At 40.7% G+C, this 14,164-nt stretch overlaps 1 protein-coding gene across 1 annotated transcript in view; it reads left to right on the top strand.

Annotated features, from left to right (window-relative positions):
• KMT2E (lysine methyltransferase 2E (inactive)) overlaps positions 1 to 14,164 on the top strand; it is a gene marked incomplete in the record, with an annotated part of 3,388,239 nt that overhangs the window by 2,000,087 nt on the left and 1,373,988 nt on the right. The window contains 1 exon segment of the mRNA XM_044088526.1: positions 10,051 to 10,149. Coding sequence (XP_043944461.1) covers positions 10,051 to 10,149 — 99 coding nt within the window.

Raw genomic sequence — 14,164 nt, 5'->3', positions numbered from 1 at the left:
CTTCTATATAGCCCACCTTATCACGAAAGGGTTTGCATCTAGATCAAGAGAGGTCATTGTGCCCCTCTACTCGTCACTCATCAGGCCCATAATTGAATACAGTGCCCCTTTTGGGATGTACCTTACCCGACACCTGCAGCAACTGGAGAGACCCCAAAAGTACCTCACCAAGAGGATCATGGGCTACAAACAGATGTCCTATGCAGCTTGACTAAAGAAACTCCAGCTCTACTCAGTTGCTTACCGCCTACTCAGAGGCGATCTATGCCTGACGTACAAAGCCATGTCAAACCCAGAATTAATGGACATGCTCCACCTCAAAAAATCCAAGTCCCTTAGAGCTACACGCTCTAGGGACCTAAACCTCAGCACAAAAATAAATAGGATATGCTGGAGGGACAGATTCATTTCCCAGAGGCTTCCCTCACTCTGGAATAGAATCCCAATTCATGTTAGACATAGCCCCTCGCTGACCTTCTTCAAATGAAATCTGGGCGCATGGATGGGAAATCGCAAATTCACCCCTGGGATCTCTTCTGTGTCCCTGCTAGACAGAGGCACAGTAAACTAATCTTAAAGGGTACCTTCTGTGGCCTACTTTGCAGAGGCACAGTAGGCTAATCTAATAGGGAGGCGGAAGCCAAATACACTCTGGCTAGGCTTATAAATGCCCTAGGGCAGATAGCCTAGTATCTATCTACCTATGGACTTCTAAATCTCCCTGTTCTTTCCTGAACCCAAGAACAGGGGATATAGGATTCTTCATAGTCTGGATTTTCACAAGGAGCTTAGATCCTCCATAGAAGAAAACTCTAGCCATATGGAAAAGATGACCAGCTGTTTGTCTCCAACGAAGGTAAATGTAAAGGACTAGTATCAAAGCACACACTTTCCAGGTGGTTGTCTCATGGTATTGTTTTCTGTTGTACTCACTATAATAAGCCACTTCTAGGCAGTGTTAAGGCCCATTCCACTAGGGTTTTGGCAGCTTTCTCGAAATAGGTAGACTCAATGTATTATAGAGGCAGCAACTTGGTCATCTCTGCAGGCCTTTACAAAGTACTACAAATTGGATTCCTTTTCCTGGTCCAGAACAGGGTTTGCTAGAACAGTTCTTCAAGGTGTCTTCCTCCATGCTTACTGTGTAAGCTGTGGTGATCTACTGAAATAACATAACTATTGCATGTACCATGACAGTAGATGCTCTGATAGAGCACTGCTGCAGTAGCCACACCTCTTTCCAGACCCCTTCTTTTGGTGTCATTTTTGGTGGTGTCAGTGTGTGGATGTATTATACCCATGTGTATTTAGGTTACCTTCGAGTATGTTTCCTAGTATTGTTCCCTTCTGGGGCAGTAAAACTCTGGAGTTTTTGGTGCTCTCCCTGTCCTTTTTTATGGCGTTCCCCCTCGAGCTCCATACAGTTAGTGGGTGGAAGATGCCCTTTAGATTTGAAAACCTGGCTGGTCAGTGGAGATGAGACCCAGATAGTTTAAGATACTGTAATGGTGAACATCTCCTAATATGGTAAGTTTACTTGCACAACTGTACTTGTCCTCGGGGTACTTCAAAATGTCTGGGAGAACAGGCCAGAGGTGATTCTACTAGCTCCCCAAACAAAAGTTCGACTGTCATATGGTCGACACCATATGATCGAATTTTTGAAAGTTCGAATGTGTTAACGGAGATCTCTGTACAGCGCGGAATGGGAAGGTTTTTCTTTTATGCACTGTAGTGCAATCTTTGAAGTTGGTGTATTTAAAGATTAGGGGGCGCTTGCCCCCCTGCTTAAAATGTTCAGGTAGGTTATTTGTGTAGTTTTTTTTTTTTATTAGATGTTCAAACTTTTAAAAGTTTGATCATATAGTGTCGACCATATGACAGTCGAACTTTTGAAAGTTCAATTATCTAATATAGACCCGTTGAGCATGACCAAGGAAGCAACCATGGCTATAGTACCGGTAAGTGGATCGCCTTACCCAGTGCAAGGGAATGTCCACTGTACACCTTCACTTGAGTACACTGAAACTGGCAGATTGGATGATTTAGGACTTATCCCATCAGGCAGGTTTTCTTAGGGCATCTTACTCATCCCAAGAAAAATTAGTAGACCCAGCATCAGGTCGTCTTGCATTTCAAAATGGGCTTTATTCAACTACTGTCTTTTGTATGGCACTCATTATTTGTTTGTTGATATTTGATTACTGGAAACGTCTGACTGGGTAGAAGCCCATTTTCAGCAGTGGCCCTTGGAGAAAAGCTCCAAATTTAATATAAAATATTTTAATAATTATACAGTCGTCAAAAATAAAAACATCTACAGTTTAAATAATTGGAACAAATTAGACAATATAAAAACAGTGATTAAGAATCGATAACAAGGTATATGATAAATATTTAATATTTAGATAAATTTACACAGTTTGTAGAAAAATTAATGGTAAGTTATTGTAATAGAAACAGGAATTGCAATATAAAGTGAGAGAAAAACAGGCTTATGGTATATTTAGAGAAAATGTCAAAGAGAATTAGTAGCAGGAAAGTAAGTGAAAATGGGAGAGTATGGAGGTATGAGGAAAGAGAAGGTACTTGTTCACATTTATAGTTTCATAGTTTAGTACTAGGCTATCTGCCCTGGGGCATTTGTAAGCCTAGCCATAGTGATGTGGCTTTCACTACCCCATGAAATGGTACAAAAATGCACAGAATAGATTTAGAATACTGTGCCTCTGTCTAGTAGTGACACAGTCAAGGCCCCCTTATATAATAGAATTAGTTTACTGTGCCCCTGTCTAGCAGTGACACAGATGTCACCCCTGGGGTAAACTTACGATTTCCCATCCACTCATCAAGATTTCTCTTGAAGAGAGTCAGTGAGAGGGGCTCTGCCTAACATGAACTGGGATCTTGTTCCAAAGCATGGGAAGCCTCTGGGTTATGAATCTATCCCTCCAGCATGTCCTATTCATACTTGTGCCGTGGTTTAAGTCTTTAGCTCTCGTGGTCCTGATGGATTTGGATTTTTTGAGGTGGAGCATGTCCATCAGATCCTGATTGGACATGGCCTTGTACGTCAGGCAGAGATCACCTCTGAGCAGGCGGTATGCTACTGAATAGATCTGGAGTTTCTTTAGTCTGGCAGAATAAGACATATGTTGGAGACCCTTGATCCTCTTGGTGAGGTACTTTTGTGGTCTCTCAAGCTGTTGCAAATGCTGGGTGAGGTACATACCAAATGGGGCATTGTACTCAATCGTGGGTCTGATGAGGGAGGAGTATAGGAGTACAATGACATCCTTGGATCTGGATGTGAATCCCTTCATGATGAGGTGTGCAAGGTAGAATGTTTTTCTAACCACTTTGGCAACGTGGGTGTCAAATGAGAGGTCGCTATCGACTTGGGTCCCTAGGTCTCTGATTACTTTTTCCGTACTCAGTGGGTTGCTGTCTATGTGATAATTTGTGGGTACTTTGTTTTTCCCAAAGGGGATGACTATGCATTTTTTGGTGTTTAGTTTAAGGCCGTGACTCCGGCACCAGTTGTCCATTTCTGAGAGGCCTTTTTGTAGGATGTATGTGTCCGCTGGTGTATCGACTATGGCGCCTAGTTTGCAGTCATCTGCGAACTTTGTCAGCCACAACCCTCCCATGTTTGCTTTAACATCTGAGAAATACATGCCGAACAAGAGGGGTCCCAGGACAGATCCCTGTGGGACACCACTTGTGACCGGCTTTGAGTCTGACATTGCTCCAGCAATTTTAACTTTATGGGTTCTGTCCTTTAGCCAGTTTGCAACCCATCTAGTGACATAAGGGTTTGCGTTTAAGCTGTTTAGCTTATCTATGATGCCTGAGTAGGGTATTGTGTCGAAGGCCTTAACCAAGTCCAGGTAGGCTGTATGGACTGCTTTGCCCTCATCAATGGCTCTAGTGACTGTTTCAGAAAAGTCAACCAGGTTCAAAAGGCAGGATCTGCCCTTTACAAAGCCGAACTGGGTGGGGTCAAGTGTCTGTACGTCCCCTATGTCTCTGTTTATGAGTTCCATAATGATTCTTTCCATAGCTTTGCAGACCAGGCTGGTTAAGCTTATGGGGCGGTAGTTCCCAGGGTCTGTAGAGGTACCCCCTTTGTGGAGTGGGACCACTGTTGCTGTACGCCAGTGTTCAGGTACATATCCTGTAGTAAGGCTAAGGTTAAGTAGCATTTTTATGTGCAGGTTTAGCTCCTCTTGGAGTTCACGTAGCACGCAACCTGGGATACCTTCAGGTCCCATTGATGCTGTGTTTTTAGCTTTGTTCTGGGTGGTTCTCACTTGGACATCTGAGATGACAGGGAGATTACATTCAGCTGGGATAAGTATTTCTTCTTTTGGGGGTGAGGGAGGGGAGAAATTTGCACTGAACCTGTCAGCCAGAATGTTGGCAATATCTGTGGGTTCAGTGTATTTTTTGTTGTTGTGAACTAACTCTCAGCATATCTGAGGGTTTCATGAGGTTTCTAACATAGCTGAAGAAGGCTTTGTGGTTATCTTTAGTGTCCTTAGCGATTTTTCTCTCAAAGTTGGCCTTGGATGTTTTTATGAGAGAACGTAGTTTTCTGCTAATGTTGATCAGAGATGTCTTCCCTTTATGGGATTTTGCTCTGTCGTGCAGTAGCTTCCTTCTTTTGTTATACAATTTGTTAATGGCTGAGGTCCACCAGACAGGACGCTTGCCTTTGGTGGAGAGGGACTTCGATTTATTTGGGATTGCATGATCCATGCATTCTTGGAGATGTCCATAGAAAGCATTTGTGAAGGATTCAGCATTGTGGGATGTGGTATCCACTGGCCCAGTGGGCTTAAAGGATACCATCTCAGTCTTAAGAGTGAAGTCTGCTTTCCCCATGTTTGTGATGATCAGGTCTAGTATATTATCTCCCCTAGTGGGAGAGGTGACTAGTTGTTCTAGTGCATTTGAATTTATGAATTCCAGGAACCTTTGGGCTAGGGTGTTAGGGCTAGAATAATGTACCCAATCTATGTTTGGGTAGTTGAAGTCTCCCAGTATGGTGGTATTTTGTGATACATTCATATCCTCCAATGTCTTCAGGAAGGCTGAGTGGGGTTCCTGAGATTGGGAGGGTGGTCTGTAACATGCTACCAGTTGTATAGCAGTTTTGCCTATGGTTAGTTGCACCTGTATGGTCTCTGATGCTTCATGTGTTGCTACTAACCTGGAGGTGTGGGTGTCCTTGATGAATATGGACACTCCCTCTCCCTATAGTTTACATGGTTTTGAGCAAGAACAGAGCCAGATTTTAGCTAGGAAGACTTTCAAAGTGGTTTTGAAAGATGAGAGGGGAGGGTATAGACCAAATGGATACAAATAAGGAGTTCCAGGCCATAGCAGCCTTGTATGAGTACAGACGGTAGGAGTTTGCTGTGACAAACTGTGTCAAAAGCCTTAGACAAGTCTAGAAATAAGGATGAAACTAGTTTTCCATTATCTCTAGCTTTATTGACATTATCTGTATAGATTAGAAGGGCAATGTGAGTACTATGGGAAGGACATAAGCCATGTTGTATAGGGGGTAGGAGTTATTCCTTCAAGAGATAGTCTAGCAATTGTTTTTGAATGCATTTTTTTTCAAGTGCTTTGACAAATGGAGGATAAGATTGCTGTAGGTCTAAATTTAGAGTTTCCTCCTTTGTGCAGAGGGATTGTGTGACTTTTTCTAGAGAGAGGGAATGTAGATTCGTGGATAAACCTATTTATAAGGATTGAGACAAGATCAGCAGTGCTGTCAGCTGCTGTTTTTAGGTATTCACTTAGAAGGTCATCAGCTGAAGCAGAGCACGGTATAGGTTTGAGTAGTTTTATGTAGGATGTGGGCGTAGGTTTGAAGGTGAAATTGGATGTGGTGATATGTGGCTGTTGGGCAGGGAAGAGATTAGATGTTGAGGAATCTGTAGATGGCGATGCTGTACTACCATAAATTTAGGATTGAACTGTATTGCATTTTTGAGAGGTGAGTTATGTAGAGAGGGGGTTGGCTTGGATTTTTGGCTGAGATGTAAGATTTCTGTAATGGATGTCCAAACTGTTTTAGGGTTGTTTAGTATTATTCTGAAAGTCATTAATGCTGAGTTTTTTGTTTTAATTTATTTGCTTTTCAGTCCGATTGCGAACCATTCTGAAGTTTTCAAGATATGGAGGTGTTTTATGTTTTTGCCATTCTTTCCATGCATTTTCTCTATCCTGCATTAGCATTCCATTCTTTTCGGACAGACAGATTGCATTGTCTGTTTTCAGTTTCTTCCTTCTAAGAGGTGCAAGGTTATTTAGAAAAGTTGTATTGAATTCAATTACAGCATCGTCTAAGGGGAGGATTTTTAGGAAGCTCCAGTTAATACATGATAATGCAGTACTGAATATTTCTGGGTTAAATTTGGAAAGGTTGTGTTTTTATAAATATGCTGTTTAATTGGTTGTGAGAGATGTCTAGTCATATATAGATTGGGAGAGTGTACCTGTGGTGGAGTATTTGCCTGGGTGTGATACTAGGATCCAGTGGAATAGAGAATTTGATGTCTTGTTTTAATGTGTGGGGACTATTAATTGTGTGAAACCATTTAAGTTCATGCTAAATGCAGGGGGAGGTAGTTTTGTCCAACCAATTGACATTCACATCACCTAGTAGTAGTATTTCTTCTGGAAATGTTATAACAATCTAATGTAGATATCTTCCAGTATAGCTGTAATGTCACAAGGAGGGATATAAAGGACAGTTATATATATTTCTTTATAAACTTTTATTTTGAGGAAAGCAGTAAGAAGCTCTGCTGAGCAGAATTTTGGTGCTGGTTTGCTGCAAGGGGAAATGGGGTAGGTGATGGGAAATATTAAAGCAATACCACCACCTTTCTTCTTTATGTAGTCATTGTGGATGATAGTGTAGCCAGGAGGTATAACTTCATAGTCTTTTTATGCTTGGTTTAAGCCAGTTTCAGTGAAAACATAAGGCTTATGTTGGGAAATCCAGGCATGTGGTTCAACAATTTTATTTCTTATACTTCTGGCATTTATTGCAGCAAAAATTAGAGATAGGGAAGGGCAAAACAGGAAACAGAAATGTATGTGTAGAAGTAGTAAGGTTAGTTGGGGAGGATTTTGGAGTAAGAGTCACAAGTGAAATGAATATGTTGGAAGTATGATAGATTAAGGGTAGGAATTGGTGATAGGGAAGTGAAGCAAATCCGAGCAGATTTTCTGTAATGGATGTCCTCAGGTAAATTTATAAGTGAGAGCAGTCTGTTTATAACCAGAACAAAGTAATTAACAAAGAGATGCGAGTAAAACAGATTGTCATTTCCTGAGACAAAATAACTAGCATATGCAATATAGTCTACTGATCAAGCAAAAGGACACGGTGGCCATCTTAGTAAGAGGTCCTTAGAGTGCATGGACTATTGCACAGGGATTCTCAGTCACAGAGCAGGCAAGTATTTAACTGATTAAAGTTAATGTGCATCAAGGTTCTTCATGATAAGTATGCTTACTTTAAGCAATGACAACATTCTCTAAACTTGTAGGTGTAGGGCCTTGTGGCAGAGCTCCTGCAATAATGGGGTTAGATGTAGTCACCACAGACTCTACTCTATGAAGAAAGACGGTGACTGAGAGTAAGATGAGACAATACTATGGCTTCTCCACATTCTTAACTCAAGATGCCCTTCTCTTTTTTTCATCAGTCAGTAAAACAGTTTCTTAGAGGTTCTGGACCTCACCACCTGGGTAAGAACAGTAACTCCTCCAGGGTTTGAACTTCATGCTGGAAAAAACTAACCCTACCCTCTTGAGTCTGCTGCTTCAGATGATATCAAAGTACTTACTTGGAAAACAGCATTTCTAGTTCCTTTAACCTGTCTAGGTGTTTTCCTGAACACCATGTGAAGGGAACCTTTCTTGATCTTTGATAAAGGTAATGTAATTGTCTGTTCCATCCCCTCCTTTATGCCCTAAGTGGTGTCTGAGCTTTCCTTTAATCAAACCATCAACCTCCCCATTTTTTTTGCGTTCACAAAACTATGGCAAAAGGATCCTACTTTCTTTGGATGTTCCTAGGCAGATCAGAGTCTATCTGGACAAAACTAAATCTTACACAATATCTGACCAACTGTAGCATTTGGAAAGAGAATGTAAGGAAGAGCTGTAAATAAGCAGACTGTATCCAAATGGATTGCAGTTCTGTTATTCCCATTGAGGAAAGCCAGCACCCAGTAAGATCAGATCTATGTCCAAAAGGGCCACAGCTGCTACCACTACCTTTCTTAGAGGAGTTCCCACTCCCAGCATCTTGAAGGTAGCCACCTGGATGTCTGTCCACACCTTCTGCATGCATCATGATCTGTGTTTTGCATCCAGGGCTAGGTCAGGGTTTGCCTCAACCATCCTGAAGGGAGAATAGTTAGTTCAACAGAAAACTACTAAGAACATAGTACAGATGTGTTAGGTACTTACCATAAATGTAGATGCTTCAGTAGCTTCACTTGTGCAGTACCACTTCCCACCCTTCTTTCTCTCCCTAAGGTTGGGGTGAGTACCCTTCCACTTTGTCCTCCCCCCCACCTTCCAGGTAGGTCCCCCTGTAGTACCACCCTTATGTGGTTTAGGGACATGACTGAGCAGTTTGTCCTCCTGGCAACCTTAGGTTTTCTCTTGGCAAAAAAGACCTAAAGATGGTGCAGGCTGACACCCCATCTCTAACTCTGACATCTTGACGTCACATGAGAGGATGTATGCCAGGCCATGTGGGATGGAGAAATTCTTTGGTGTTCGGGCCATCCTCAGGCTTCTACTTGCTGAATCCCAGGAGTTACTTCTGCAACAGTGAAGCTACTCATTCCTAGTGTTGCTACTCATTCCTAAAGTGCTGAGAGAGCATTCTCAAAGTCAGGGCATTCACCTCCTTCTCTTTTCAACTCCCCAGAAAGGGATAAAAGAAATTGCATTATTTGGAGATGAATAGACAGTTGAGATTTTGTTTCGACAAAGCGAAACTTTATAAGAATGTCAGGCCAGCTGTTCATTTATCTTTTCCAAAGCTTGGAGAAGAGGCATGTAAACAAGCGGGCTGCATCTAAATAGTGATCACATTGATTTTGTTAGTCTTTTATGGAAAAAACACATTACCAGGGTACATTAAGTACCACTCCACTAGAGCCAGTGCAGCCACTGATAGCTTTCTTGAGGGAGATAAATAAAGCTACCTAGTTTTCAATCTACACTTTCTGTAATAGGGCTTTTATCCAGGGCCAGGGCATGTTTTTGTCACAGACATCTTACAGGATCTTCTCCCTCTGTAAACCAGCCACCCTGAGTTCTGGGAGTTCTCCCAGAAGTCTTTACTGCAGCAGTGAATAGTAAGATGAACATTGTACAAATGTGTTGGGAGATTCTAGATGTTCAGCTGTATTCATTGTTGCAGTCCTAATTCCCTCCCACAATCACCTCTGTTTTCCTTTGATTGAGCATCTTGTAGTTAGTGTACTGTATTCAGCTCCCACCCCAACTTTCCTCTCTCTCTCTCTCTCCAACCATGCACCCTCCTTGCAGTACATCTCATTTAGCACCTGGAGAGGCAACCTGGTGTCTTGTGGTTTGGGATCTCCTTTTCTCTAGAGATGACACCCCCCCCCCCCCAGGTCACATTGTTCTCTGGCCCCCTTTGCCTTCTTTGTTTAGCAAGGGCAAGAAAGCAGAAATAACTAAAAAATGGTGTTGATTGAGGCCCATTTTATACCACTGATGTCCTGACATTTAAATAGGGGAAGTCAGACAGAGCTATGTAGGAGAAATGGCCTCTGACAGTTGGGCTGGCCATTGGACTGCTGCAGGCAGAAGTCATGTCTGTAAAAATGAATAAATTTGAACATCAACAATTGTGGTAAGTTTCTGACAGCTAACACAGATTCCTTTTTAAACAGCTGTAATAGAGGTTTTGTATAGTTTCGTTGTTTATAGTAAGTGTAGTTTTGGTTGTGTAAAGCAGTCATTTCCATCTTTCAGGAGCCAGATTTAATTGATGATATAGAAGAAAAAACTCCCATTAGCAATGAAGTAGAAATGGAATCAGAGGAACAAATTGCAGAAAGAAAAAAAAAGATGGTAAGTCAGGCAAATAGTTGCTTAAACCTTATCTGTAGGATTTAATTGATAGAACTTCACATGCTTATTTGTTGCTATTTCATAGTGACTAGGCATGTCTTCATATAGGCAGCATCTTTTTTGGTGTGGGGAAGCTTCTGATTCAGAGCTTGATAGTTTTATAATGTGTTTTTGGCTTAGTTTGTCTTCGGCAAAACAGAATCAAGTTAAAACTGTTCCATACATTTAGTTTGCTTTGGTGCTTTTTCCAGTAGTAATCGTCAGTATTGATATACTGGAAGTTCTAAAGTCTTCTGTTAGCTGTTTCGGCAAGGATGACAGTTTTATATTGGATTTGTGTGTGTGTACGCGCATAAGCGATCTTTTTTCATTTTAGTATACAGTGATAGTAGTGATTTTTATTTCTAGTCCTTCAGGAAGTAAGAGGCATAGTCCATTGGTCTCTGCCATAGGGTTTTAGGCTTAGCTTCTAGGAGGGATTAATCACGGTCTATTTTTTCTAGTAGGAGCGAGTAATGAGGCAGTGTCTCTGTTCTAGACATGATAATATAAAATAGGAAGTGTAATAAATTTCTTCTTGTCTAGTTGCCAAGTGCCATACCAAACATTTGGAAATGTAGTGTACATGTTTTAGTCTATATTCATTGCTTTAACTGTTTGCAGAGTTAATTCTTCATGGAATGCTGGCTGTCCTTGTGCATTATTATTCATAGAAGAGGACTTCTGGATAAAGTTAGATGTGGATATGCTTGCATGTAGCTAGAGAGCTTCTCTTACTGCATATTCCAGTATGCAACAGCTGTGAAGTGGATTTTATAGGATGAGTGGTCTTAACGTCTGCCCCCCACCCCCCACCCCCCCATACACACGCACATACTTAGATACTTGGAAATGTCAACAGTGAAAACTAACAAGTTTTGAACATTTGTGTTTTAGATCTTAACCACGCTATTAGATATGCCATTTTCATAGCAGCATGTAAACAGGAATCACCCAGCTGCATTCTTTGTATGCTCTTTAGTTTTGGCAAACCAGTATAATAAAGAAGTCTTGAGTAATACTTGTGTATTTTTCCCTGTCTGCTTTAGAGCACTTTACTGTTTTCTAAAGTAACCAAATGTAATGTGTATATGGCTGTGGGGTCATAATCTATTTTATGGAGTTTTAGATTTTGTTCTTTTTTGCAGGCATCTGTTTCGGCAAGTTTCTTACGAGTAGAGTATTTTGCTACTTTTGCAGTGGTTGGGGAACAGTGATTACTGGTACAAATAACACCGTTGATATCTGACCAGTGAATGAAACATGCCCAAGTCAGGATTTTGAATGCTTCAAACCTGGAACTTGGGAGTAGTTGAAGTTATTGCTCCACCCATGCTAAGTGATTGGCACCTAACCTTGTAGTGAATCAGTGTAAATTACCAGACAATAGTGAGTGACGAAGAAAATGTTATTGACTCAGAAACTGAATGAGATTGTTTATACATTTTTTTTAAGAAGCCAAGCAAAGTTTCTAGGACTGCAGTCAGTAGATTTTATTTTGATGAGGACTGTTACAGTAACTAACACTTTTACATTTTCTTACTTATGTTTTTATCAGTCTAAATTATAGGCATTAATCCCCTCACAGTATGCGCAATCAGCTTTTAACATCATTATTTTGGTTTAATACATTTGTTAACTGGGAAAGTCCACTGGACAGAAGTGTCCCTTTTCAGGAGTGGTCTGGGAGTATTGTCTGGCCAAGTAACTTGCTCAGAGTCACACAGTAGGCACATTGAGGTAGAGGGGAATCAAAGCTTGTATCTTTGACTGGAGGGAGCTGATTGTTAACTCAGACATTTAATCCTCATGCATGTAGTTGGTTTTAAGTATAGGTATATCTAAGGTTACCATACGTCCGGGTTTCCCCGGACACATCCTCTTTTTTGGGCTCCTGTCCAGGCGGTTTTTGAAAATTCTGCAATTTGTCCGGGTTTTAAAACCCGGACAAATCGCAGAATTTTCAAAAACCAGACATCCCTATTTCAGAGTCTTTCCACCGTTTCTTTTTTTTTTTTTTTTTTTTTTTTTGATTGGCTCATATACGAGCCAATCAAAAAACAGACCTCTGTTCAATGCGGAACTGCTTGATGTTCCGCATTGAACAGAAGAGGGTCCGCTGTGCACTTTTTTGATTGGCTCGTATACCGGTATACGAGCCAGTCAAAAAGCGGAGCTCTGTTCAGTGCGGAACTGCTTGATGTTCCACATTGAACAGAAGAGGGTCCGCTTTGCGAGGTTTTGATTGGCTCGTATACTGCCATACAGGCCAATCAAAAAGTGGAGCTCTGTTCAGTGCGGAACTGCTTGATGTTCCGCATTGAACAGTAGAGGTTTTGATTGGCTCGTATACCGGCATATGGGCCAATAAAAATCCCCAAACATGGAGCATTAAAGACAAGACGTAAGAGGGGAGCAAAAAAAAAAAAAAAGATCTTTAGTTTTAATCTTACAAGAATAAAGACCTTCCTTTTTTTTTTTTATTTTATTTTTATTTTTTGCTCTTCAGCCCTAAGAGGACGAAATAACACATGTTCATCCTCTTTTACATACAACAAAATATGGTAACCCTAGGTATATCCTCAAGCACACCTTAATTACTGCTTCTTCAAAACCATTTGTTATAAACAGTAAATATTTTTAGGACTTTATCATCATAGTGTCTGTCGTGCAGCTCTGTACCTTCCCAGAGGGGAGCATGGATCAGTAGTCCTGTCTCCATTCACCTCATTCCCTTCAATACCAAGGAATGATGCACTTAAAAGTCAGCTGTACTCTAAATGCAACATTTGTTTTCCTGAAAATGTATTTCAGTCTCCAGACTGTTTTTTTACGTACTTTCACACATCAAAAAGCATGACTTAACAGTTTCTCCCATTCTGTGGCATTTCTATCCTAGTCTATTTTGTCAGCACATGTATACCATACTGAGGATAAATGAAATCTTACGATGCTGTCATTAGGAATTTGTCTCACTTGCTATGACATAGCAGTGCTTATCACATCTGAAAGTATTTTGTTAAAAAGCAAATACAGCAAAGTAACCTGCAGCTGTCTCATTATTTTACGCCTGCTAATGTCATAAATCAATTCTGGTTCAAAATTCACACTTTTTTGATTCTGCACTGTCATAAAAAGCTGCAGTCTCCCTTTTCTGCATCTCAAAAACCCTGTTAACTAATTACTGACAGCAGCTTCACTAATTAGCTGAGCTTTGCAAGCCAAGAAGTAACACACTAGCTGACTCATGGGAGGAAATCTGAAACTCATAAAGTTATCACTTTCTAAAAGCAAAGTAACCTTTTATATTCTTTCTCAAGAACTTTTCGTAAATGGTGTAACATATGTAGGAAACACATGTATAAGAGTCACTAAAAAGGTCGCTGATACTTTTACTGAGATCCTCTAAAATTTGACAATATTTCTCACTACTTCCATTCCATGCCTGAAGAAGAGTACCATACAGAAGAACTTGGGGGAAAATGTTTCTTTACCACAAGCAGACAAGCCCAACTTAATCTCATCTCATCAGGTACATCCTTACAGTGCATTATGGGCAAGAAATAGCTTTCCAGGAAAACAAGATCATGTATATATGCACTTTGTGGGATATTGGTGTTAGGAAAAAGTTAAACTTGAAGATAAGCAGATGTTCTTCATTCTCACTGCTGCAGTAGCCTTTGACTACCTAGGATTCAACATGTTAGCTTCACAAAGCTCTGGTTCATTCCTCTCACCTACTTTGTGATTGCTGATTGGCTAACCCTTTGGAAGGAACTCAGCAGTCAGATTTTCAAAAATATTTATTTACTGTATTTACTGACTAAAAACAGTATCCACCCTTTAAGAAAAACTGTACTTTTACAATATAAAACCTTTTCTTGAAGGGCCACTATTTTTTGACAAGGGCTTGTTTTTAAGTGTTGGAGGCTGATTTTGTGGTAAAATTGTGTGGCTTTTGAGAACTTTTTTGTGT

The sequence above is a fragment of the Protopterus annectens genome, chromosome 11.part0 (genome assembly GCF_019279795.1).
Source record: "Protopterus annectens isolate FY-2018-M chromosome 11.part0, PAN1.0, whole genome shotgun sequence".
In the NCBI taxonomy this organism is placed as follows: Eukaryota; Metazoa; Chordata; order Ceratodontiformes; family Protopteridae; genus Protopterus; species Protopterus annectens.
This window is presented reverse-complemented; position numbering and strand designations above follow the sequence as displayed.